The sequence below is a fragment of the Helicoverpa zea genome, chromosome 8, assembly GCF_022581195.2.
Source record: "Helicoverpa zea isolate HzStark_Cry1AcR chromosome 8, ilHelZeax1.1, whole genome shotgun sequence".
NCBI lineage: Eukaryota > Metazoa > Arthropoda > Insecta > Lepidoptera > Noctuidae > Helicoverpa > Helicoverpa zea.
This window is the reverse complement of record NC_061459.1, coordinates 82598-104645: the sequence shown is the minus strand read 5'-3', so window position 1 is coordinate 104645 and position 22048 is coordinate 82598. Positions and strand designations below refer to the sequence as shown.

General features: G+C 47.4%; 1 protein-coding gene across 1 annotated transcript in view; it reads left to right on the top strand.

The window, feature by feature from the left end:
• The window catches only part of LOC124632838 (fat-like cadherin-related tumor suppressor homolog), a 67561-nt gene that overhangs the window by 24876 nt on the left and 20637 nt on the right, over nucleotides 1-22048 (top strand). Inside the window, exons 2-16 of the mRNA XM_047167824.1 lie at nucleotides 2254-2348; nucleotides 2434-5502; nucleotides 5575-5649; nucleotides 5726-5930; nucleotides 6223-6329; nucleotides 6395-6605; nucleotides 6689-6903; nucleotides 8138-8281; nucleotides 8355-8721; nucleotides 9539-9678; nucleotides 9787-10025; nucleotides 10255-10906; nucleotides 11319-11645; nucleotides 11722-12246; nucleotides 18731-19361. Of these exons, the coding sequence (XP_047023780.1) occupies nucleotides 2458-5502; nucleotides 5575-5649; nucleotides 5726-5930; nucleotides 6223-6329; nucleotides 6395-6605; nucleotides 6689-6903; nucleotides 8138-8281; nucleotides 8355-8721; nucleotides 9539-9678; nucleotides 9787-10025; nucleotides 10255-10906; nucleotides 11319-11645; nucleotides 11722-12246; nucleotides 18731-19361 (6883 nt within the window). The 5' untranslated portion in view covers nucleotides 2254-2348; nucleotides 2434-2457. The remainder of the gene's footprint in view (nucleotides 1-2253; nucleotides 2349-2433; nucleotides 5503-5574; nucleotides 5650-5725; nucleotides 5931-6222; nucleotides 6330-6394; nucleotides 6606-6688; nucleotides 6904-8137; nucleotides 8282-8354; nucleotides 8722-9538; nucleotides 9679-9786; nucleotides 10026-10254; nucleotides 10907-11318; nucleotides 11646-11721; nucleotides 12247-18730; nucleotides 19362-22048) is intronic.

Genomic DNA, 22048 nt, shown 5'->3' with positions numbered 1-22048 from the left:
GAAGTGAAAGGCCTTTTTTATGGTAAATCGTAGGATTTGTGGACCAGGGTCGCGGTAACTCTTTCGAACAATCCCGCAGCTCCGGCAGGCTTTGGCCCTGCACGTCGAACAACGCGCGCCGCCGACACGGGTCTATTGTCTAGACGGAGGCACGATGAGCCACCCTAACTCATCGCCCACAGACCGACGTCTACAGTGGCCAGGAGTCGTCTCTCGACAATCGGCGCCCGTGGTGTCTACCTGGTGCACTACAGCGGCTGGGATGAGAGGTGCGAACTCGCAGTCGCTCCGCCGTCTCCTTCTCGAGCATGACTGCTTTTCAGAAGGAGGCGACGGCTTCCCATTCGTTCTCGCTCCGGACCATGGCTTGAACCAGGACCGGACGCGAGAGGTCACCGCTGCCTATTGCCTAGACGACGATACGGCGGTACCCTTCCCAGGCAGTGCACACCTGGACTGTGTGCTCCACCGTGTCCTCAGAGCTGTCCGCATGGTGGTGAAGTAAAAGCCCTTGCTCAGTAAGGTCATAGAGTAGGTAAAATAAGCGTGAGCTACATTTTTACCTAATAAGAGATGACAGCTATGAGGAAAATCAGAATATCCGAATGAATAAAATTTGTTTAGATATTACAAATTAAGACGAGAATGAAGATTTGTATCGAACCTAGAGATAGTTAAGGAGACACATAAGTTTACTTTCCTAAAAAACAGCAACTTTAACACTCTTGCAATGTTACATTATGTTCAGGCTACATAATGAAGATTTGACGTTAAATGAACAATTTCTATATTTTATCACAAAAACGTAAAAACCGTTAAATTACCGGTTACATATTATTTTTACCGGTAATTTAAAAATCGCGAAAATGGGCGGTTTTACCGGTAAAACCGAAACCGGTAAACCTGTATTGCATGCCCTAGTTCCCACCTACCTTCTAAGCTAGTGATCCGATTTTGATGCGGTTTTCAATAACAATGTTCAATGAGTTCATGTTCTTAGATAGGTGTCATGGCTATTACTCACTACGGGGCGCTACAATATTAGTGCCAAACAATGTTGCAATATAATCAAAACGTCCGATTACAATTCTGTTTTCATCAGCAATGTGTACGTGCTTAATGCATGTTCCCAAATAATAAAAATGACGCCTATAACTCACTAGAGGGCGCTACAATATCGGTGCAAAATAATTTTGCAATAACATATTATATGATGATGATGTCCTCCTAGCCGATTATCGGCTACGGCGGCTGTTCTCATGTAAGGAGATTAGCCAACTGCGCAGGACATATTATAGTGCACAAGCATTTGCGCAGACACAGGTGCACTCCCTATTCCTTCACTCTCGTATCCCGATGGGACGGCAATCCGACACGACCGGTAAGAGATCAGGCGCAGGACCGACATTTACGTGCTCTCCGATGCACGGGTGAATCAATCACCAACTTCCAGGCTTCGGGCTGCTTTGTGAAAGTCTTCTAAAACCCACAAAGCGATTTCGGCCCGACTCGGGAATCGAACCCGAGACCTCGTGCTCAGCAGCCACACTTGCGACAACTAGACCAACGAGGCAGTTCAAAATTATAATTATATAGACTATAATATTCGTATATGCTCTCTAAAAGGTCTGAAATAAAATTAAGCAAAATTAAAAATTTTGAAAAAAAAAAAAAACCGTCGGGGGGACGGTAAAAATCTTATTGAAAAATAATAAAATAACTCAAAACCCCCGACTTAACCCAATTATATAGGAATAACCGTCGGGGGCTGCCTTTTCTATATGAAATTTCAACAATTAATTGAGTGTATTTTATGTCATCGTTAAACATCTATAATTCTTCAATAATTGTATTCACGACACTAGAAATCCTTTAGCTTTTGGTTTAATGTCAGCCCCAGACGGATAAATTACTTAAATAGGATAGCATAGTGTTAAAACTTTGGTTATAATTTTACTTTAAAATGTTGGTTTAATTTTGGTGATCATTTACTATTTTTGGCTTACTCATGATTTACTTGAAGTAATTTTACTTAAATAGGATAGCAAAGTGTTAAAACTTTGGTTATAATTTTACATTAAAATGCGAGTTTCATTTTGGTGATCATTTACTATTTTTGTCTGCTATTTGTTACTATATCTGGTGGCCAGTTAAACATAAGCCATATATTTTACTCCTCTGTTACAAATAGATAATAACAATTATTCTATCGATGCATTTCCAATTATTATATATTTTTACTTATTGTTACAGGTGCGCAGGGATGCGCGTGACGTCACCACCGATTGCGTGACCAGTGCTGCGCGCGCGCCGCGCAATTCCTCACGCACACACACATACTTTATGAGGTTAGTAAGAAAAGTTCGAATCAAACTACACACAATAATTTGTGTAAGTACCTGTAATGAAGTAACTGTGATATCTGTTTGTCAGTTGGTCAGCGCGGTGTGTAGCGCGATGCGTGGCGTGCGCGCGTGGCTGGCGCTGGCGGCGCTGTGGGGGCTCGTGTGGCGCGCGAGCGGCGGCCCCGGCCCGCCCCCCGCGCCCGCCGCGCCCCCCGCGCTCAGCTTCACCCGCGCGCTCTACAACCTGAGCATCCCCGAGAACAGCCCAGCGCGCACGTACGCGCTGCAGCCGCCCGCCGCCGAGCCGCTGGGGGTGCGCCTGCCCGCGCCCGACGCGCGCGTTCGCTTCCGCATTCGCCACGGCGACAAAGACAAGTTCTTCAAAGCAGAGGAGCGCACCGTCGGCGACTTCTGCTTCCTCTCCATCCGCACGCGCGCCGGCCACGCCGACGTGCTCAACCGCGAGCGCCGCGACGCCTACCGCCTCGACGTGCGCGCCACCGCGCAGCTACCCGGCGGCCGCCAGCTCGAAGCCGACGCCGTGCTGGCCGTCTCGGTGGCCGACGAGAACGACCTCAGCCCGTTGTTCTACCCGACCGAGTACGAGGCGCTGGTGCCGGAAGATGCGCCGCTGCACTCCAGCATCGCGAGGGTCACGGCCGAAGACGCCGACCTCGGCATCAACGGCGAGATCTACTATAGCTTAGCGGAGTCCACCGACCGCTTTGCCATCCATCCGACTACTGGCGTCATTACAATCACGCGCTTGCTGTCGGCAGCAGAAAGTACGCATCACAAGTTTACAGTTTTAGCTCGTGATCGCGCCTCGCTGCTCGCGCGGGGTGAGGAAGCCCCGGCTGCGCGAGCCTCAGTCACAGTGCGAGTCAAACGAGTCAACTTACACGTCCCCGAGCTTCATGTCCGACGTATGCCAGAAGTAGTAGAAAATTCCACTGCGGAAATCTATGCCATCGTAGAAGTGAGCGACGAAGACCCCGGAGAACACGGGCGCATCGCCAGTCTCGAGATCGTGGACGGCGATCCCGACGGGCACTTCCGAGTGCGCGCGTCAGCGCAGGCGGGCGAGTTCGACGTGCTGGTGCACGCGCTGCTGGACCGCGAGGCGGCGCCGGCCGGCTACAACCTGACGCTGCGGGCGCGGGACGCGGGCCGGCCGCCGCGCGCCGCCTACCTCACGCTGCCCGTGGCGCTGGTCGACGCCAACGATAACGCGCCCGTCTTCAGCCGCGAGGTGTACGAGGCCAGCGTGCCGGAGACCGTGCCGCCCAACACGCCCGTCATCAGGCTCAAAGTGAGCGATCGTGACGAGGGACGAAATGCACGTGTTTACATCGAAGTTGTCGGTGGCAATGAAGGTGAAGAATTCTATGTTAACCCGGACACAGGAGTTTTGTACACCGCGATAGCGCTCGATGCAGAAGAAAAAGCACTTTATACTCTTACGGTTTCTGCTATAGATCAAGGAAATGCCGGCACACGGAAGCAATCTTCTGCTAAAGTTAAAATCACCATTCTGGATTCCAATGACAACGACCCTGTCTTTGAACGAGAAGTGACAGAGGTGACGGTCCAAGAAAATGGGCCCAGCGGCGCCGTAGTTGCGCGCGTCGTTGCCAGAGATGCCGATTCGGGGGATAACGCATATATTTCGTATAGTATCGCCAACCTACAGCCAGTGCCGTTCGACGTGGACCACTTCTCCGGAGCCGTGCGCACGACGCGGCTGCTGGACTACGAGAGCATGCGGCGCGAGTACACGCTGCGCATCCGCGCCAGCGACTGGGGCGTGCCCTACCGGCGCCAGGCCGAGATGCGGCTCGTGGTGCGTCTGCGCGACGTCAACGACAACCGGCCGCAGTTCGAGCGCGTCGACTGCGTCGGCTACCTGCCGCGCCGGCTCGCCATCGGCTCGGAGATAGTCACGCTCTCTGCGATCGACTTCGATGCGGGAGACGTTGTGTCTTACCGCATCATCGGCGGTAACGAGGATAACTGTTTCGCTCTGGACGCGGGCACCGGTGTCATGAGTCTGTCGTGCGACTTGGGAGACGTGCGCGCCGACTCGCGGCTTCTGAACGTGACTGCGACGGACGGCACCCACTTCGCGGACGCGACGTCGCTGACGCTGCACCTGGTGAGCGGCGGCGGCGCGGAGCCGGGCGCTCTGGAGTGCCGCGACACGGCCGTGGCGCGTCGCCTCACGGACCTGCTGGCGGCCGCCGAGCGCAGCAATGCGCCGCTCGACCTCGCCGATGAGTTTTCTCTAGCTCCTTCCCGGTATGGCGAAAATCTTCACGCTCCTGAATTTCTCGATTTTCCGGTTGAGGTTAAGGTTAACGAGTCTGTCGCCCTTGGCACATCTCTCGTGAAGCTAAGAGCGCGCGACCGTGATCTCGGCTACAACGGTCTGCTCGTCTACGGCATATCCGGTGGTGACGCCGATTCAGCGTTTCGCATAGATCCCGATACCGGTGAGCTTCAAGTAATCGGTTACTTAGACCGTGAGCGAGAGAGCGAATATTATCTTAACATCACAGTTTACGATCTCGGTACCCCGCAACACTCCGTATCTCGCCTTTTGCCCGTCACAGTTTTGGACGTTAACGACAATAAACCACGTTTTGAAAAAACTTTGGCGAGTTTCCGAGTGACTGAAAATGCATTAAACGGTACTGCCATATTCCGAGCCAACGCAACGGATCGCGACGCGGGTGAGTTCGCCCGCGTGACGTACAGCGTGAGCGGCGCGGACGGCGACTTCTGCGTGGAGCGCGACAGCGGCGTGCTGACGGTGTGCGCGGCGCTGGACCGCGAGCGCCGCGCGCTCTACGAGCTCACGCTGCGCGCCACGGACGGCGGCGGGCTCAGCGCCGACGCGCTCGTGCGCGTCAGCGTCGACGACGTCAACGACAACGCGCCGCGCTTCGCGCTCAGCACGTACGCGGCGCGCGCGCGCGAGGACGTGCCGGCCGGCACGCTGGTGGCCGTGGTGGACGCCTTCGACCCCGACCTGGGCGCGGGCGGTGCCGTCACCTACTCGCTGCCCGACCAATCGCCTGACGACGTGGTCTTCACCGTCGACGCCACGTCCGGTACCCTGCGCACGGCTAAGCTCTTAGACTTCGAGGAGAGGCAGGTCGGTCCGCAGAACATTTGAACTCAGTAAGTCACACTAAAAGAAAACCTATTTAACATTATATATGTATAGGTGTATGGCGTAACAGTGCGAGCCACGGACGGCGGTCAGCCAGCACTGTGGTCTGAAGCGACTGTCATCGTTGAGGTAGGTAAACATAATATGACAGTGCGTACATAAGTGTAATGGTAGAAGTATATAGTGAGGGAGTGTCGTCGCGCAGGTGGTGGACGTGGACGAGAACATGCACGCGCCGGCGTTCAGCGACCACGCCGTGCTGACGGGCAGCGTGCGCGAGGACAGCGAGCGCGGCACCGTGGTGCTGACGGCCGCCGCGTTCGACGCCGACCCGCCGGGCCGGGACTCGCGCCTCGCCTACTACATCATCGCCGGCTCCGGCATGGCGCACTTCTCCGTCGACGACGCAGGTACGCTGCACACATCTAGCATCATTTTTGGACGTGACAACGTCTAATAACTCGATAGTATCAACTGCATGCACGAAACAGTTGTCCCGTTCCGCAAGCGAGGCGCGGCACGAACGATAGAGAGGCATGATCGGATCGAGTGGTCGGCTCATATAATAAATACTCATAACGTTATCACGTCAAACTCCCGCCCGTAAAGCGACTTTACAGACAACCATTTTTTTTTCCAAATATACATATAATATGACACATATGACCACTCATGTAATGTTTTTTTTCTGTCCCACATAAGGTGTAATCCGGACTTTAACTCCGCTAGACCGCGAGTCGATTCCGCACTATTGGCTGACGCTGTGCGCGCAGGACCACGGACTGGTGCCGCGGCACTCGTGCGTGCAGGTAGGTGAGGCGGCGACGAGACGCGGCGCCGCGTCGGCCGCTGCCTCACGTGTACTTGTGTGCAGGTGTTCATCGAGGTGGAGGACGTGAACGACATGGTGCCGTGGCCGGAGCGCGCGGCGTACGCGGCCGCCGTGCCCGAGCACTGCGCCGCCGGCACGCGCGTCACCCGCGTCCAAGCCTTCGACGCCGACGCCTCGCCCGCGCCCGCCAACATCACCTACTCCATCGTTGCTGGCAACCCGGACGGGCTCTTCTCTATAGACGAACTCACCGGTAAAATTTAAAATGTTTGATGTTGTCCTCGTCCTCGTTTTGATGTGAAATAGGTGTTTGAGTTGATAGTGTTCGGTGGGCAGGCGAGATAGTGACGACGGGGCGCACGCTGGACCGCGAGGCGGCCGCCAGCCACGCGCTGGAGGTGCAGGCGTCGGACGGCACGCTGGCCAGCACGGCGCGCGTGGCCGTGCGCCTGCTCGACGTGAACGACCACGCGCCCGTGTTCGCGCAGCGCTTCTACGAGATCCGCGTGCCCGCGCCCCCCGCGCCCGCCCTGCCCGACGCCCTGCCACAGGTATGTGCGCGCTCCCCTGCACCCCACTGACATGTCCTTACTATAAACGTACACGAACGTGTGTGTGTGTTGTGTGTGTGTGTGTGTGTGTGTGTGTACATCATCACGAGTACCACCAAGGTGCCACGAGAGTTACGTGTAATATAAAGCATTTATACGTATGTTTGATGTAGGTAGACGATGATGCTAAATCGGGCCATACACCTAATGGTACGAAAGTCCGTTCGTTTTCCATAAAACAACTGTTATCTATGCGTATTGTTTATATGTAGGGAGGTCAATCGATCAATCTTGAAGTGAAGCAACGCTTGGAGCGGTCGGACTGCGGATGGATGGGGGATCTTGTCATAACGAGTCCTTCCGTGTTTCAGAAAGCACGATAACCTGAAGGTTTCGACTATCATTTTAACATCTTTGGCAGTCGTAGCGGGTAGTCAGAAGGCAGAAAGTCAGTCTTCTTGATAAGACTAGACTATTGGGTTGCCCGTGTAACTAGGTTGAGGAGGTCAGATAGGCAGCCGCTCCTTGTAGAACACTGTTTCTCAGCTGTATCTGGTCAGACTGGAAGCTGATCCTAACATTGTTGGGAAATGACTGATGATGATGATGATGTCCTCCTAGCCGATCGGCTACGGCGGCTGTTCTCATGTAAGGAGATTAGCCAACTACGCAGGACATATTATAGTGCACAAGCATTTGCGCAGACACAGGTGCACTCCCTATTCCTTCACTCTCATAGCCCGATGGGACGATAATCCGACACGACCGGAAAGAGATCAGGCGCAGGACCGACATTTACGTGCTCTCCGAAGACTAGGCAGACAATAAAGTAAATTCATAGATTTTAAAAAATCATAAATATTTTTTTTTACATTAAACCCGTACCCACAATACTCGTGACACTTGTCTGGAGCCGGCTTTAACTGCTTCTGAATTTCAAAGAAAAGTAAAAATTGGATACAGGTGATACCCGAATTTGGTTACTTGTCTTCGCGTAAAAAAAAATACCAGCAAAGCATGTGCGAAGCTTCGAAAGGCCAATATTTTGTATTCGATCAGCAAAGTTGATGTCACGTACTGTATCGTGCATGTGTTTTACTTTTTGATGTGTGGAGTGAATTCCTTAATGTACGCGGTCAGAAACTGCAGCATTGCCTCGAGAAGGAACGAGCTCGGGCGAGTCAACAATATTGTGTGTGGAGTGGTAGTGTGTAGCGGCTCGGGCACATTGCAGGGCGACGCGGCCGCCGGCGAGTCGCCGCGCGCCGACGACAGCAGCGCCGAGTGGGACGCCGACGACGACGACGAGGGCTCGGGCGCCCGCGCGCCCTGGGACCTGTACGACGAGCCCGCGCCGCTCGGCCTCTACGTCGCCACGGTGAGCCGCATGCCGCCCGCTCGCCGCATTGCGAGCTGCCGCGCCGAGCCCGCCTGACCCGAGTGCTCCGCAGGTGGTGGCCTTCGACCCGGACGAGGGCGCCAACGGCACCGTGCGCTACTGGGCGCGGGCGCGCGGCGCGGCGCGAGGCCTGCTGCGCGTGCACGCCAGCAGCGGACGCGTGTTCGCGGCGCCGCGGCTGGCGCTGGCGCCGGGCGCCGCGTACGACGTGACGCTGCGCGCGTGCGACGCGGCGCCGCGGCCGCGCTGCAGCGTGGCGCGCGCAGCGGTGCGCGGCGTGGCGCGGGGGGCGGGCGGCCCGCCCGTGCTGCCCGCGCCGCCGCCGCTGCAGGTGGCCGAGCTCGACGCGCCTGGCTTCCTGCTGGCCGTGCTGCAGGCCACCGACCCCGACGCTGACACTCTCTACTATACCATAGCGGGTACTTCCACTGTCTTTCATATTTGAAAATTTCACGTCAATATAATGACCATGAAATCATTCGGTACTTACCCTTAATTCTGTAATCAAAAATTATTCCTTTACACCAGGAAATAGCAATAGTACCAGGTAGGTATTTATGTATTCAAACACCAAAAGAAGTTTCAAATTCGGTCCACTACATGTACATTACCTCGAAAAGTCTAAGGAATTCGAGAAAAATACAGATAAATTGCTAAAATGCGATCTTTTCTTGTAAGTAGTTATTGAGCGTGTCATTTATAATTTTTAAATTACCAAAACTGCTTTTTGTAACTGCCTCTTTGAATCAGTGCCTATAAATTACAACAATAATAAATAGGTATCTACAAATTATTCAAATTATTGTAGATGTCTTATTAAATACTAGCTTCCGCTCGCGGCGTCGCTCGCGTGGTGTGTTAACTAAATTTCAACTAATTCGGTCCAGCTGTTTTTGCGTGAAAGAATTACAAACATACATTCTCACAAACTTTCACATTTATAGCATAGCGGGAGTAGCATTTATAATATTAGTAGGAAGTAGGATTATTAGGATATTAGTAGGATTTATTAACGTTATTAACTTATTTGTTTGTTGATTATAGTACTTAGTATAATTTTATTTTTATAAAATCCCCCCTTTTTCTACTATGTTTCGTACTGTATATTTTTTAATGTATTAACCATTTTGGAAGGTTTCGGCCCTGGTGTATGTTTTTATATATTGTTCATATCTGGTGGGAAGTTAAACGTATGTAAATGATGTTGCTTTGGTATAACAACGTGGTCTCCGGCAGACGGCGACCCGCGGCAGGAGTTCTACATCGGGCGGGAGGACGGCAGCCTCGTGCTGGCTCGCCGCCTGCTCTGGGAGCGCCAGTCACAATACTGTCTCAACATTTCCGTCACCGATGGTCTTCACGTGGTTTACGCGCCAGTAAGGAACTCAGTGTTTTTATTGAAACCAAAGTACCTCCGGTTGCCCCTTACACGGTCACTACGTCCCACATTATTTAGTGTAATGATGTAGCGTCGCGTTTTGCAGGTAAATATAACCGTTATCAACGATGCTAACGAGGGCGGCGTGTCGTTCTCACAAGAGGAGTACGTGGTGGAGACGTCGGAGGCGACGCGCGTGGGCGAGGCGCTGGTGGCGCTGCGCGCGGGCGGCGGCGCGGGCCGGCTGCTGTACGGCGTGCACGCCGCGCGGGCGCCCGCGTCCGCGCGGCTGTTCCGCCTGCACGAGCTCAGCGGCGTGCTGGAGCTGGCGCACCCGCTCGACAGGTACCCACTATGTGTAACACCTTCCTCAACACGTCTCAACGCGCCCGACCTACTCTCATAATGTGTCGTTTCCTTTTCCAATTATGTATATTTACAATTATGTTAAATAAATATATTTGTACGCCTTTGGGTAAAACATAGAGACACTAAATCCTACTTGTAACATCCTACCCAAAGGGTTCCGTACCCAAAGGGTGAAACGAGGTACTACCGAGACTTCCATCCGCAGAGAGAGTGCGGCCGTGCACGAGCTGACGGTGTGGGCGCGCGACCAGGCGCCGCGCGCGTCGCGGGCCTTCGCGCGCGTCACCGTGCGCGTGCACGACGCCGACGAGCACGCGCCCGCCTGGGGCCGGCGCCTGGCCGAGGCGCGGGTGCCGCGCGGGGCCCCGGCCGGCGCGCTGGTGGCCGCGCTGCGCGCCGCCGACCCCGACGCGGCGGGCGGCGGCGTGGTGTACGCGCTGGCGGGCGGCGACGCGGCCGGGCTGTTCGCCGTGGACGCGGCGCTGGGCGACGTGCGGCTGGCGCGCGCGCTGCCGGCGGCGGGCCCGCGCGAGTACGCGCTGTCGGTGCGCGCGGCGGGCGCGGCGCCGGGGGCCCGCGCGGCGCTGCTGCCGCTGCACGTGACGGTGGTGGAGCCGGACGGCGCGCCGCCGCGCTTCGCGGCGCCGGAGCTGGCGTGCGAGGTGTTCGAGAACGAGCCGGCGGGCACGGTGCTGCTGGCGTTGGAGGTGCGGAGTGCCAGCGCTCCGTGGTTCTCGCTGGAGGGCGGCGCGGGCCTGTTCCGCCTCAACCCCGCCGCCGGGCTGCTCGCCACGGCCGCGCCGCTAGACTACGAGACGCAGAATTTCTACAATTTGACCGTCACTGCCATCAATATGGTATAATCATTATAAATAAATAAGCCTTTTATTTCTCGCTTTTACAAAGTTTTTAGTTATTAACCTATGTGAATATTTAAGAATATTATATGTAACATAGTTTAGTCCGCAAGAACCCCTGGTTGGGTATAGGCCTCCTCCAAAGATACCCATGCGTCTCTATCTTGGGCTATGTCTTGGGCTATGGGTATAATCATTATCGTTCTTATAATAATTTTTATTTTTATTTATTTTATCTTATTTAGGAAACAAACAGTCACATACAAAAAACTTACATAGGAAAACAAAAAGACTTCGAGTTGCATAAATATAGGTGCTCTTTTTTGATGTAGGTATTACACATCCTGTAGGATATATTTTTCGTAGATTGTATGTGAGCACAACTGTAACATATATAAACGTGGGCATGCAGGGCGGCGGCACGAGCAGCGCGCGCGTGCACGTGCACGTGCTGGACCGCAACGAGTTCGCGCCCGCGCTGCGGCGCCGCGCCTACCGCGGCCGCGTGGCCGAGTCCGCCCCGCCCGGCGCCCTGGTGCCCGACGCCGCCGCGCCCGACGCGGCGCCTCTCGTGTTGCTCACCGACGACGCCGACTCGCCTGCGCACCGCCAGCGCACCTTCGAGATCCTGCAGCCCGCCGCCGCCGCGCTGTTCCGCGTGGACGCCACCACCGGCGCGCTGCACCTGCTGGCCGCGCTCGACTACGAGCGCCAGCGCCAGCACACCTTCACCGTGCGGGTACGCCGCTCCGCCCCCGCGCCCTTCTGCTGTCACTTACTACTACTATACTCACTCTCTTCCGACCGCTTCGCAGGTGATAGACATGGGCACGCCGCGGCTGCCGTCCGACAGCGCGGCCACGGTCACTGTGGAGGTGACGGACGTGAACGACTGCCCGCCCGCGTTCTCGCAGGCGGCGTACGAGGCCACGCTACTGCTGCCCACGGCGCCGGGCGTGACGGTGCTGACGCTGGCGGCCAGCGACCCCGACCTGCCGGCCGGCGCCGCGCTCAAGTACGACATCATCGACGGCGACGAGGGCGGCGCCTTCGCGCTGTCTGCGGGCGGCGCGGTGTCGGTGGCGCGGGCGGCGGCGCTGCAGGCGGCGTACCGGCTGCGCGTGCGGGTGTCGGACGGGCTGTACTCGGCCACGGCGCGCGTGGACGTGCTAGTGCGCGAAGCCGACAACTCGGGCCTGGCCTTCCAGAAGCCCGACTACTACGGCTCCGTGGTGGAGAACTCCACCAAGCCCACGACCATCGCGGTCCTCAACGTGCTCGGGGCGGCGCTCAATGAACATATCGAATTCCAAATACTTAACCCTGTGGATGGGTTCGAGGTAAGAATATTATATTTGTTATCTGAATTATAAACTGGGGAGTTTGTCACCATTTCTTCTTCTCAGCAAAAACACATAGGAAGTGGTGAAGGGCGGACGTTTTGGGGACTGTCTTTTACAAATTTGCCCTTTAAAAGGTGCTGATTTTCAACCTACTTTGAATAATGACTTTTAATTTTATCTTAAAACAACATTCGCGTTAGAAACATAAGGTCGAATAAATTAAAAAAATATGAGAAGTCGGGACAAGGAGCCTTTGGACCTTTCCTTAAGAACCTTCACACAGAAATTCTTTTGAAAAACTTCAAAACGCAATGTTTATACTAGCCTGCACCCCCGTTTTACCGTGACCGTCAAAATCGCTGTCTCTCCTCACCGATCAATTAGAAATAAATATAGAGCGTTACTCCTAATTGCTTCCAATATTAAATTTAAAAAAAACTCATTACTTTTGCGCCGTTTCTTCACACTGAAGAAAGTGGCAACCATATCTTCAAAACGACGAGGGTAGCAGTTGGTAGTAACTGATGGTAGTCAGGTTAGATATGTTAGGAATTTATAGTCTATGACATTTAAAAAATGTAGGGTTGTTAGTCTATGAATGATGATGATGGTGGTCAATTGTCGTCATGTAAAAACCAGTGAGAACAATGTTATAATTCCTAACAAAATGTGATTGTATTTCTTTAACTATTAATAAAGACTTTTAAGAATACCAGAAGTTTGAATACCTACAATAGGTTATGGGCCCAGAACGCCCGAGAAGAAAAAATTAAAAACCGGGATTGGGTAATGAAAAACCCAACATAAAGAACAAGTGAAAAAAAAAAACTAAAAAACAGTAATAACAAAGAAGAAAATAAAAAACGGTGAAAAACTAAAAAATGGAAAAATCTGAGATAATACACATAGAAAAACTAAAAGATGCGGAAACATTTTTATTGTGGAAATTTGAATTCAATTGTCACGTTTAGCGTGTGGACGGTTTAGATTTTAAATTAAACCCCACATTGTGAACATAAAAATTTATTTCAAGGTCGCGATTCGAATGCCCGTCAGCAAAATTAATTTCGTTATATGGAGGTAAAGCGCGTAGCACTGTCCTGGCTTCACGTGGAGAGATGTCCGGTGATGACGCTCAGCCGAGGAGGCGCTTCAGGGTGGACGACCCGCAGATGGTGATGCAGTATGGTAGAGGGTAATAGGTGCACGGTGCCTCTCGGTGCCTGTCGACGTTCGGCCAACGGATCAGCCGTGGCCCGGAGTTTAAGCCGAACTTTGAACCCGAACTTTGGACCCTGGAATTCACGTCCATTCAAATAAATGTCCATTTCTGATTGTCCTCCTCTGACTGTGTTTGCCGCGGAAGCAGGAAGCAGAAGCTCAGTGCGCTTAAGGCGAATGTGTGCAAATTCACAGTCAGAATCGGAGTTTGCAGAGAACAGCTGAAATATAATTTTATATAAAATGTATAAAACATATAAAAAAATAAGATGCAGGGATAAACAAATGAAAAGAATAACCCTGACTGCTTATGATGATGAAAAAAGGCTACAAATGATGCTACAATGTGCAAAGCAAGAAAAGATAAAATCTGCAAGTCATTTGCCAACGGTCACCCAATAGGTGGGTGGTAGCAATTACACGAATTGTTCAACACTTACCCAATACGGGGAGATGCACTAATTCTACAATATAGAGAATAAGTTAAACGAAGTTTGAAAAATATGTTTTCAAAATTATAAAATAAAACCGTTAAGACCACGATTAACGTCACGCACTAAGGATTGGCAAAAGTGAGTACTTGTAAGGAGCGCGTGAACGTGTGTCTTCCGTGATGATATTTTAAAAATGGTCGGTTCGCTAAAGCAGCTAACCAAACTCACGGAACACGCCCGTGAATGAGTAGCGAACGAATCCGATTTGCATTGGTACAGTAGTCCAGGTAAAAGAATCGAAACCATATCACAATGACGTGAAGTCCAATTTGGCTCAACTTGCCGTTGCACCGATACAGATAATGACTACGTACTGTTTGTTATTAAGTTTTGACTAAGTTACAATTTTTTATTTCTAGACCCAAGTTGTTATAATAAATATGAATTTGAAAATACGTTAATCAGTTTAGTAAAAGAAATAATTAATACTTAACGAAACAAATAATTGTACGCGTTTCTAAACGCAACCGTAGGTAGACATTACATTTATTTATTTATTTTTCTACCCACCTTATTTCAATATTTTGATTAAAAACAAAAGGCAAGTATTTTAAAACGTTGACATTAACGTACAACGTTACACAATATACACTTAAAAGCGGCAAATCTTGCAAAAACAATTGCACAAATAAAAGACGATGACAAGAAAAGTGACTTCAGTATCAAAGATGCTCAGGTGCAAAGGATTATCATAAACAGTATTGATAAGAGACTAAAAGGTCACATAATTAATTGCAATAGTGCACGTGAAATGTACGTAAAATTATGTGAAATATTCGAAGGTTCTGAGCAAAGAAACAAAGATGCCTTATTACAAGAGTTTTTCACATATAAAAAACAAGACAATCAATCGCTTTCGCAATTAATAAGCGAAATAGAAAACTTACAATTTCGTATAAATCAGCTAGGAACAAAAATAGATGATGAAATGGTCATATCCAAAATACTAAGCTGTTTACCAAATAATTTAAACTATTTTATAACTTCTTGGGAATGCATGGCAGACGATAAGAAAACCCTTCAAAACTTAACAAACAGACTTCTGGCTGAAGAAAATCGTATGTTGAAAGCAAAAGAAAGTGACAAGCAGCTAGCATTTCAAGCTACATCTTCAAAGAAAAAGTTTAATGCAATAAAATGTTTCAAATGTCACAAAACAGGGCACATGAAGAAAGACTGTAGAGCCTGTAGTATCTGTAAAAGGGACAACCATGAAGATAAAGACTGTAAGTTTAAGAATAAACAGTGCTCAATCTGTAAAAAAAATAATCACAGAGAAGAAAATTGTTTTTTCAAAAATAAGAATAAGAATGAGAATGAAAAAAAAAGTAACAAAAGAATAGAAAAGGCATTTTTTACAAACGGTGAAATACAAAAACCAAAACAGAAAGAATTTGTTGTAGATTCTGGGTGTACTGCACACATGACCAAAAATTTAGACATACTAAAATTTTTTGAATATAAACCATCATCTGTTTTGACTGCAAATGAAGAAACAATAGAGGTGAAAGGGACTGGTAAAGTCATTGGCAATAAATGCACTCTTAATAATACCCTGCTTGTTCCTGACTTATCACAAAATTTATTGTCGGTTAATGCAGTTACAAACAATCAAGGAGTGGTTATATTTACCAAAGATAATGTAAAAATATATAAGGAGTCAGAATTAATATTAACAGGAAAAAAAGAAAACGGTTTATATAAAATTAATTTGGATGATAATAATATGCAAGAAAAAACACTGTTAATGAAAGAAAATGGCACTGCCTTAGAATGGCATCAAAGACTTGGACATCCAGGAAAGAAAATACTAGATATATTACCAGATGTGGCAGATGGATTAAAAATAAATGGATTAAGGCAAATAGACGAATGTGAAATCTATACACAAGCTAAACAAACAAGACTCCCATTTAACACAGTAAGAAACAGAGCCAGTAGACCACTTCAATTATTACATACTGATGTATGTGGACCGTTCGAAAACAAAACTTATGATGGCTATAGTTATGTTTTAACCATCATGGATGATTATACTCATTTTACAAAAATATACTTGCTTAAATATAAAAATGAAGTTAAAGAAAATTTAAAACATTATATAGAAGAAACAGAAAGAGAGAGAACAGAAAAGGTATCTACCATAAGATGCAATAATGGAGGTGAATACACAAGCAATGATTTTAAAAAATGGTGTACTGAAAAGGGAATAAAACTAGATTATACAGTACCATATTCACCACAACTAAATGGTAAAGCAGATAGACTAAATCGAACATTATTAGATAAAACCAGAGCATTACTATTTGATTCAGGGTTAGATAAAGAAATGTGGGGTGAAGCTGTATACTGTTCTACTTATATTATAAATAGATTACCAAGTGAATCATTGAAGAATAAGACACCTTATGAGATGTGGCATGGTAAAAGGCCTAATATATCTAATATATGCAAGTTTGGTTCAATAGTATATGCTAAACAATTACATTCAAATATTAAGAAACTAGATCCAAGAAGCAAAAAATTAATCATGATTGGATTTACTAATAATGGATATAGATTGTGGAATAAAGAAGAAAGAAGAATTGAAATAGCAAGGGATATTGTTATAATTAATAATAATAAGAAAATTGGAGAAAAATATGAAGAAACAGGAAGTTCGGTGATAACAGAAATAATACCAAGTAATAATGAAGAAGAAATAAATCAAGAAGAAGAAAGTGATGACAGTTATTATGAAATAGAAGAGTTAGAACAACAAAGTAATGTAATAGAAGACAACATCCCAGATATTATTGATGAAGTAGAAAATGATGAAAATAAAGAAAGTAATACTGCAGAGATAGAAACTATAGAAACTATAAATACAAAACGACAACGGAAAAAACCAGCTTACCTGCAAGATTATGTATTACTTACGTATGATGAAGTCATGAAGTCTGCTGAAAAGAATAATTGGGAGAAGGCCATAAATTCGGAGAAGGAATCATTGGAAAGTAACAATACATGGGAAATAGTTGATATAGGAAGAGCAAAAGGACACTAGATATTGTCAAGTAAATGGGTATTTTGTATAAAAGAAAATGGTACTTACAAAGCAAGACTTGTAGCGAGAGGCTTCGAACAGCAAAGCATTGACTATCAAGAAATATATAGTCCAGTAGTAAGTCAATCAGCAATAAAATCATTAATAGCAATTGCTGCTTCAAAGGAATATGAAATGATAACTTTTGATGTGAAAACAGCATTTTTGTATGGCGAGTTAAAGGAAGACATATTTATGTATATTCCTGAAGGATATGAAAGACAGCCTAATAAAATTTGTCGTTTAAAGAAAGGACTATATGGGCTAAAACAGGCACCAATGACATGGAATAAAAGATTTACAGAAACTTTAAGGAAACTTGGACTGAGAGCTACAAAGTCGGATCAGTGTGTGTTTTTTAATGAAGACAAAACTATAATATTGGCTATATATGTTGATGACGGTTTGGCCATATCAAAAGACAAGGAAAAGTTATTACAGATCTTGCATCAATTGGAAAAAGAATTTATCTTAAAAACATATGAACAACCTCAAAACTATATAGGTTTTGAAATAAAAAGATCAGAACAAGGCATTTTGTTGCATCAGCAGAATTATACAGAAAAATTACTTAGAAAATATAATATGTATGATTCCAAAGCTGCAGATACTCCATGCATTGTGGGAAAGGAAAATGAATCTAAGATGGCTACGTCAAATTTTCCATACAGAGAACTAGTTGGTGGATTATTGTACTCGTCAACCAGGTCAAGACCAGATATCAGTCAAGCTGTGAATGAAGCAAGTAAAAAGATAGAAAATCCATCAAGGCAAGACATATTAGCAGTAAAGAAGGTGTTGAAGTACTTGAATGGAACGAGAGATAAAGGGATTTTGTATAATGCTGGGAAAGATATTACAAGATTGCATGCATATTGTGACTCAGATTATGCAGGTTGTACAGAGACCAGACGAAGTACAACTGGGTTCATAATAATCTTGGCAGGTGGACCTATAGCTTGGTGCTCCAAAAGACAGCCGATAGTAAGTTTATCGTCAACTGAAGCTGAATATATAGCAGCAGCAGATTGCGTTAAAGAGTGTTTATACTTAAAGACTGCAGCTGAGCAGCGTAGCGGCACTACAATTGTTAACACCGCCATCTACACAGTCGCCGACGCAACTCTCAAACAAGTATCCTGCATCGCACATGCAGTGTTCGCGCGCACATTAATACGCGTAGATCACCCCGACAACAACTGTCGGGCAGTAGCCCATCGGACAATATCACCTGTCCGGTTGGAGGATCCTCCCTTTAGTGCGAGGTATGATGAGCTTTACTCTCTGCTCCCATACCTCCACAGCAGTATTAAGATTAGTTTGAATATTGATAACCAGAGTGCTATCCAATTAAAACAGGTTCATTTAGCAAGAGATCTAAACATATAGATGTGAGATTTTATTTTATACACGAAAATTATAAGAAAGGTTATTTAGATATTATATATTGTCCTACAAATTATCAGATAGCGGATAGCGTAGCAATTAGGTAGCAACTCCATGTATTTCGAGGGGATTGGTGAGGAGTGACATCAATTCTGACACGGTACCGTTTAACCTCCTTAGGGAATGATTATCAAAAAATATATTCTAGTTGTCTTCCATGAACTTGTATGATAATCCTTCATGCTGAATTTCCTCGAGCTGAATTTGATTAACGTGCGAATGTGGCGTCGTGCAGGTGGGCGCCACGTCGGGCGCCGTGCGCAGCACCGGGCTCGCGCTGGACCGCGAGCGGCGCGACAACTACACGCTGCTGCTGCAGGCCCGCTCCGCCGCGCCCGCGCCGCGCGTGGCCCGCGCCCGCCTGCACGTGGCCGTCACCGACGTCAACGACAACTGCCCCGTGTTCGTGGAGCGGCCCTACGTGGCGGCCGTGCTGGCGGGCGCCGAGCCGGGCGCCCCCGTGCTGCGCGTGCGCGCCGTGGACGCCGACGCCAACGACAACGGCGAGGTGCGCTACGAGATGAAGCGCGGCCACGGCGAGCTGTTCCGCGTGGACCGGCGCACGGGGCAGATCTCGCTGAAGCAGACGGTGGACGCGCACAACCAGCTGTACTCGCTGGTGATCGCGGCCTTCGACGGCGGCGTGCCGGCGTGCGGCGCGGAGGCGGACGTGACGGTGCGCGTGTGGGCGGGCGGCGCGGCGCCGGCCTGGCCGCGCGCGCACGTGGCGCTGGCGGTGCGCGAGGACGCGGCGGTGGGCAGCGCGCTGGCGCCGCCGCTGCTCGCCACCTCGCCGCTCAACCGGCAGCTCATCTACACGCTGCTGGAGGACGACGCCGGCCTCTTCGAGATCAACTTCGACACGGGTGAGTGCGGGCCCGCCTCGCTGCACGCACACACTTGGCCGCTGGTTTATTGCACGAATACTAACTACTAAATTAATCTGTGTAAATGTTCGCATGAAGGGAATACTCAGAAGTATGTGTATCGTTGAAGTATTAAGGAGACCGATTTCTAAGTAGGTATATCTTGGATACCAATGACTGTTTCGGATGGCACTTAAACTATATATGTTAAACTATAGGTCCCGGCTGCGTGCTTGGCAATCGTTACGGGTAGTCAGAAGCCAGTAACTCATTTTATATTTGAATTTCTCACCACCAGTCTAAGCATCATCATCATCTGACTGTACCGACCCCAACAAAATTGGGAAAAGGCTGGGGAGATAATGATGATGCTTAGACTGGTGGTGAGAAATTCAAATATAAAATGTGTTTTTGATGTTTTACCTAAGTTACGCATTCGATATGCGGTGATCGTCAAAATCGCTGTCACTCCTCCTCATAGATCCCTCGACATACATAGAGTCTGATATGGCTGGCACTTTTGCCAGAGTGAAGAAATTGCGCAAGTGTTTAAAAAAAACACCAAGATGTCAAAACATCTATTACGCTGTTGCGTTTATGTATGACTAGTTTCCGCCAACGGCTTCGCCCGCGTTTCCAAGAGAATTCGATCGATCTGTGATCTTATCTTTGTAGTTAGTTATTATATGCTTCAAAGTAATGTCCGATGTCTTTCTTAATGTCTGTCTGTCTTTTTTTATGTGAAATGTAATAGTGAATCGGATAACATCAAAAAACTGTTGTATATCCAATTTCCCGCTTCCAGTGGGAGCTGAATACTCCTTGGCAAAAATAGTAAATAGGGTTCTAATTAGTGCGCAATTTTTAGATTTCTGGTTATCCACATTTCTTTACCTGCACTAAGTATGAATACAATAAACTTATATAATTTTTGTTTACCGATTTGAAAAATTCTTTCACTTTTCAGTAGCTAGACTATCCCCGAGTAACATAAGCTATGGGTATTTTGTCTGGGCACGGGAAGGAAATCCCCGGGACGCGAGTAAAAGCGTGAGAAAGCAATTAAAGTCTGTTTTTAATCTCGTAGACTAAATTGACACTTGCAAAATGTCAATCTTACAAATAATGTTGCTAGCTTTTTTGTGCAGTTCGCTTATGATACCGGTTTGTTGAATCGTAACTTTTTATCTATAATAGACGAATTTAATAATCATTCAAAGTTTTATATTTACAAAATTACGTACGTACACATGGCTGCACGATGTGCTACAAACTGCCAGGGATACCTGACCACGCAACACCATGCGTAATCATCAAGAATAAGCCCATTATTTCAGGATGACTTATTGTAAAAAAACGATACTTGATTTTACTAACGATAGGTAAGTTTCGGTCGTACCACATCACTATTTAAGAATTTGCAATAAACTGACAACACTCATAATGTCAGTTTAGTCTACGAGATTAAAAAACAGACTATAGTTCAGTACATATTTTATATGTATTTAAATAAACTGGGAACATACGGCTCTGAATTTCAATAAAACCTGCTGGAGGACTCTGGCAGAGCTGTATTCTGCCTCGTGGTGGCGGAACTGGCTCTCTAGGGACACTGCGCTCCTCGTATTATGGACAGATATTCTTTACGCAATAGGCATACATATTGTATAATATTGTTTATTTATTTAAGTACTCAAAGAATCAAAACTTAGAAATCTTAAATGTAGGATAAAGTAATCTGAAGTGTATTCCTTTAATTAATTGTTGTTTTTAAAGCATCAATGTTTCATGATGGGTTTTCATGAGACAACCCCGCCCCGCCACCCCTCCCGCACCGCGCCTGCTATACCTAATGTATCTTGACCACGAGCTATTTACACATGTAAATAATTCATAATTGATACATAATATTTTTAAGTCTGCAAAGTAACAATAAAATTCCCCCTTAGTTCTACTCGTCTTTTTTTAACGATATTTATAAGTGACACAATAGTTATTTTCTGCACTCTTGTATAACAATAGTTATTTTCATCCCACCATCTCGGAAAGAGTAGTTTTACCCTTTGATATCTGAGCGCAAAAGCCGTTTTTATCCTCTAGAGCGGCAAAGTGATTTGAATTTAGAACATCGTGTGCAATACTCCATTTGTGACAATCTTGATAATACTTTTCAAACAAATACATATTTTACAAATAAAATACTGCTTAAAATAATTATTAAATTGATTAAGTAATTTTTATTATTGTTTTTACATAGATTTTTAACCTACTTTCATTTTTAAACTGAGTTTACAAATAAATGAACTTTAATAGGTTCTTCTTTTTAATTAGATACTCATATGTGCGCGCCATTTTGTTTTTTTGCATTTAGTAATTTCCTCGATGAGGTGGGATGAAAAGTTACGTGTTGCACTCGAGTGCAAAGATTTTTCACCTTGTGCTCTTTTGATTCCCTCACTATCGCTCAGGATTCTAAAATTGAAACACTCGCTACGCTCGTGTTTTAATAATTAAAAATTAAAAAATTAAAAATTGAATCGTGTTTTATTAATATGTATTTGTATGAAAAGTCTTATCAAGATTGTCACAAATGGAGTATTATTGCACACGATGTTCTAAATTCAAATCACTTTGCCGCTCTAGAGGATAAAAACGACTTTTGCGCTCAGATATCAAAGGGTAAAACT